At 43.7% G+C, this 4,307-nt stretch overlaps 1 protein-coding gene across 2 annotated transcripts in view; it reads left to right on the forward strand.

Moving 5' to 3' along the window:
* Nucleotides 1-4,307, forward strand: part of HAVCR2 (hepatitis A virus cellular receptor 2) — a 28,857-nt gene that overhangs the window by 9,345 nt on the left and 15,205 nt on the right. For both annotated transcript variants that reach the window (XM_011966712.1, XM_011966713.1), the window contains 2 exons: nt 402-743; nt 2,912-2,995. In XM_011966712.1, coding sequence (XP_011822102.1) covers nt 402-743; nt 2,912-2,995 — 426 coding nt within the window. The remainder of the gene's footprint in view (nt 1-401; nt 744-2,911; nt 2,996-4,307) is intronic.

Raw genomic sequence — 4,307 nt, forward strand, 5'->3', positions numbered from 1 at the left:
GACCAATTTTCTGATTGTCTGTTTCCATCAGCCCTGTTCTCCCATGTTCACAGAATTGGGCCACAATTCTCTCCTAGGGCAGTGTTTCTGAAAGTGAGGTTCTGGGACCAGCCACTTCAGCCACATTGAGAACTTGTTAGAAATAAAAGTTCTCAGGCCCCACCACAGACCGACCAAGTCAGGAATTCTAGCAGTTGAGCCTAGCCATCTGTGTTTTTGCAAAGCTTCCCAGTGATTCTGACGGCTTTCACATCTGAGAAGCATTGTCGCAGTGAATCATCCTCCAAACAGGACTGCAGCAGTGGCTTCCCCTTTATTCTGTAAGGCATTGCTTGCAGTTTTCCTGAAATGGAGTAACCTCACTCACTGCCTGAGTCTTGGCTCTCCTTCTGTCTATTCAGGGTCCTCAGAAGTGGAATACATAGCAGAGGTGGGTCAGAATGCCTATCTGCCCTGCTTCTACACTCCAGCCCCGCCAGGGAACCTCGTGCCCATATGCTGGGGCAAAGGAGCCTGTCCTGTGTTTGACTGTGGCAATGTGGTGCTCAGGACTGACAACAGGGATGTGAATGATCGGACATCCAGCAGATACTGGCTAAAGGGGGATTTCCACAAAGGAGATGTGTCCCTGACCATAGAGAATGTGACTCTAGCAGACAGTGGGGTCTACTGCTGCCGGATCCAAATCCCAGGCATAATGAATGATGAAAAACATAACCTGAAGTTGGTTGTCATCAAACCAGGTGGGTGGACCTTTGCATGCCTTCTTTATGAATAAGATTTATCTGTGGATCATATTAAAGGTACTGATTTTTCTCACCTCTGACTTCCCTAATTATAGCCCCTGGAGGTGGGCCACCAAGACCTAAAGTTTAACAGGCCCCATCAGTGATGCTCAGTGATATTTAACACTTTCCATCTGTTTTAAAACTCATGGGTGTGCCCAGGTGCTGTGGCTCACACCTCTAATCTCAGCACTTTGGGAGGCTGAGGCGGGAGGATCACAAGGTCAGGAATTCGAGACCAGCCTGGCCAACAGAGTGAAACCCTGTCTCTACTAAAAACACAAAAACTTAGCTGGGCATAGTGATAGGAGCCTGTAATTCTAGCTACTCGGAAGGCTGAAGCAGGAGAATCACTTGAACCTGGGAGTCGGAGGTTGCAGTAAGCCGAGATCTCGCCATTGCACTCCAGCCTGGGTGACAAGAGTGAAACTCTGTCTCAAAAAAAAAAAAAAAGAAAATCAAAAACTCATGGGTGGAATGTATAGATGGGAAGAAAGACCTAGATCAGTGGTTAGAGACCCTGACTCTCATTAGAATCACATAGAGCGTTTTTGAACAACTACAGATGCCAGGTACGGTGGCTCATGCCTATAATCCCAACACTTTGAGAGGCTGAAGCAGGAGGATCACTTGAGGCCAGGAGTTTGAGACCAGCCTGGCTGACATAGTGTGACTACCCCATCTCTTAAAAAGAAGAAGAAAAAGAACCCACTACCAAAACCCAGAGAAATCAGCATCTCTGGAGGTAGATCCTAAGCATTAGCTTTTTACAGAGTCTTCCTCAGGTGATTTTACCCCAGGTGCAGCCAGCACGATGAACTGCTGGGTTGTGCATGTACGCTGGGAGGTGAACAGACTTAAGATTTCTATAACATATACTTTGTGCCCAGATAGAGCTGAGTTTAAATCTAACTCTGCCTCTTACTAGCTATATAATCCTGAGCAAGTTATTGAAACGCTGTGACCTCCTCCTCTGTAAAATATGACAATAATACCTATCATGTGGGCCATTAGAAGGATTTTGTGTGATAATATTTTATGAAAAGCATTTATAAGTTGGGCATCCCAAACCTGAAATACACCAAAATCTGAAATGCTCCAAAATCCAAAACTTTTTGGATACTGATATGGCATTCAAAGGAAATGCTCATTGGAGCATTCTGCTCATTGGAGCGTAAGTATAGTGCAGATACTAAAAAATTTTAAAAAATGGCTGGGCGCAGTGGCTCATGCCTATAATCCCAGCACTTTGGGAGGCCAAGGTGGGCGGATCATCTGAGGTCGGGAGTTTGAGACCAGCCTGACCAACATGGAGAAACCCTGTCTGTACTAAAAATACAAAATTAGCTGGGTGTGGTGGCACATGCCTCTAATCCCAGCTACTCAGGAGGCTGAGGCAGGAGAATTGCTTGAATCCAGGAGGTGGAGGTTGCAGTGAGCCGAGATCATGCCGTTGCACTCCAACCTGGGTAACAAGAGCAAAACTCCGTTTAAAAAAAAAAAAAATCCAAAAAAATTCAAAATCTGAAACATTTCTGATTTCAAGCATTTCAGATAAGGGGTCTTCAACCTGTAATTATGACCATTTGCGTGGCTGTTAGTTCCACTGTTAATAATCAGAATGTCACAATGATGACTGCATCTTACCTTTGTCAAACATTTGAAGTGTGTGATACACTCTCAATGTAGGTATCTAGGCAGGTTTGGAAGCTGAGGCTGTATTTCTCTTTCTTTTTTTTTTTTTTTTTAGGGACGGAGTCTTGCTCTGTAGCCCGGGCTGGAGTGCAGTGGCCGGATCTCAGCTCACTGCAAGCTCCGCCTCCCGGGTTTGCGCCATTCTCCTGCCTCAGCCTCCGGAGTAGCTGGGACTACAGGCGCCCGCCACCTCGCCCGGCTAGTTTTTTGTATTTTTAGTAGAGACGGGGTTTCACCGTGTTAGCCAGGATGGTCTCGATCTCCTGACCTCGTGATCCGCCCGTCTCGGCCTCCCAAAGTGCTGGGATTACAGGCTGTATTTCTCTTTCTTAATGGTCTTTCGCATTTTTTTTCTGCTGCCCCTTTGATTCCCTGAAATAAGCTTTCTGCTCTCAGATAATTTTCATCCTTATGTTGGTTTCTGACATTAGCCAAGGTCACCCCTGCACCAACTCTGCAGAGAGACTTGACTTCAGCCTTTCCAAGGATGCTTACCACCGGGGAACATGGCCCAGGTAACTATGCATGGGGCAGAGGAGGGAGTCTTTAGCTGGCTCTGAATTCAGAGGATTTTGAATGTGGGAAAAAACATGAGAAAACAGTGTGAGAGTGGAGGCATGGATGTCTCTGTGCACCTGAAATAGTGTTTGAGAAGAGGGAAGTAGTGGAGACACACCTGTGCTGGGAAAAAGATGCTCTGGCTTAGGATTATTTTACTCAAATTTTAACTTTTAAAAAAAGTTAATAAACTTTATAGTGTTTAATTTTACTTAAATGTTAACTAAATTGGATGAAGTGCTCATTACTTTGTCCACATTTTCGGATTGACCCTGGACTGGCGATGTTTCATCATGAACTGGTGCCAGTCTGTGTTTGGGAACCGACACATTGGATTAGGTGATTTCTAGGATGCCTTTTAGCTAGAATAAAGCCCATCAGCTTCCCTGGATTCCAGCCTCAGAAGGAATAGTTAAATTCTTCATGTAATTCAGCAAGGATGTACTTAGGGTGCTCCAGATGAGAACATTGGGCAGAAAGTAGAAGTCAGGTCACATTGATCATGAAGGTTAATTTTAAGTCATTTCTTGTCAGTGTCCTGGTCTCTCCTAATCTCTCTGGAGCTCCATTTTTTTTTTCTTCTGTAAAATGAGGTTAATAGGTGAGTCCTACCTCATAATGTCATAAATCTCATAAATCACACCTTATGGACTTTAAATAAGAAAATGTCTAAAACGTGTAGCCCAATGTCTGACCACAATTTGTACTCAGTACATGTTAGCTGTTGTCATTAATATTATAAGATCAGGAGGCAGAATGAGATTGTGGTTAAACTACTTCAGTGAAAGGTGGAATGGGTTCTAATTTCAGCTATTCTTGCTAGCTCTGTGACCTCAGTCAAGTTGCTCAAATTCTCTGAAGCTCAGTTTGCTCATCTCTACAATGAGGATAATTCCAGTGCCCATGTCATGAGGTTGTTGTAATGTATGAACATGATAATGTATGTAAAATGCTCAGGCTAGTACCCGGCCCATAGAAAGCACTCAACTGTTTATTATTACTATAGTTACTAGTTTTAGCTCTCCAAAGTTTCAGTCTTTGGTTAGTCTTTAGTGATTGGTAGCCAACATCTTTTATGCAATTAGAGAGGAAACTATGGTGGGGACAGATGATCATCCACATTGTGGGTTAATGAAGTCATACCAGATACTTATTGTATGCCACTGTTATATTTTAAAGAATCCTACAACCATAGTCCTAGAAGGGATTTCAAGGGTCATTTAGTCTCACTTTCCCATCCTGTGCTTCAGTACTTTTTTTTTTTTTTTT

Source organism: Mandrillus leucophaeus, unplaced genomic scaffold (genome assembly GCF_000951045.1).
Source record: "Mandrillus leucophaeus isolate KB7577 unplaced genomic scaffold, Mleu.le_1.0 Scaffold77, whole genome shotgun sequence".
NCBI lineage: Eukaryota > Metazoa > Chordata > Mammalia > Primates > Cercopithecidae > Mandrillus > Mandrillus leucophaeus.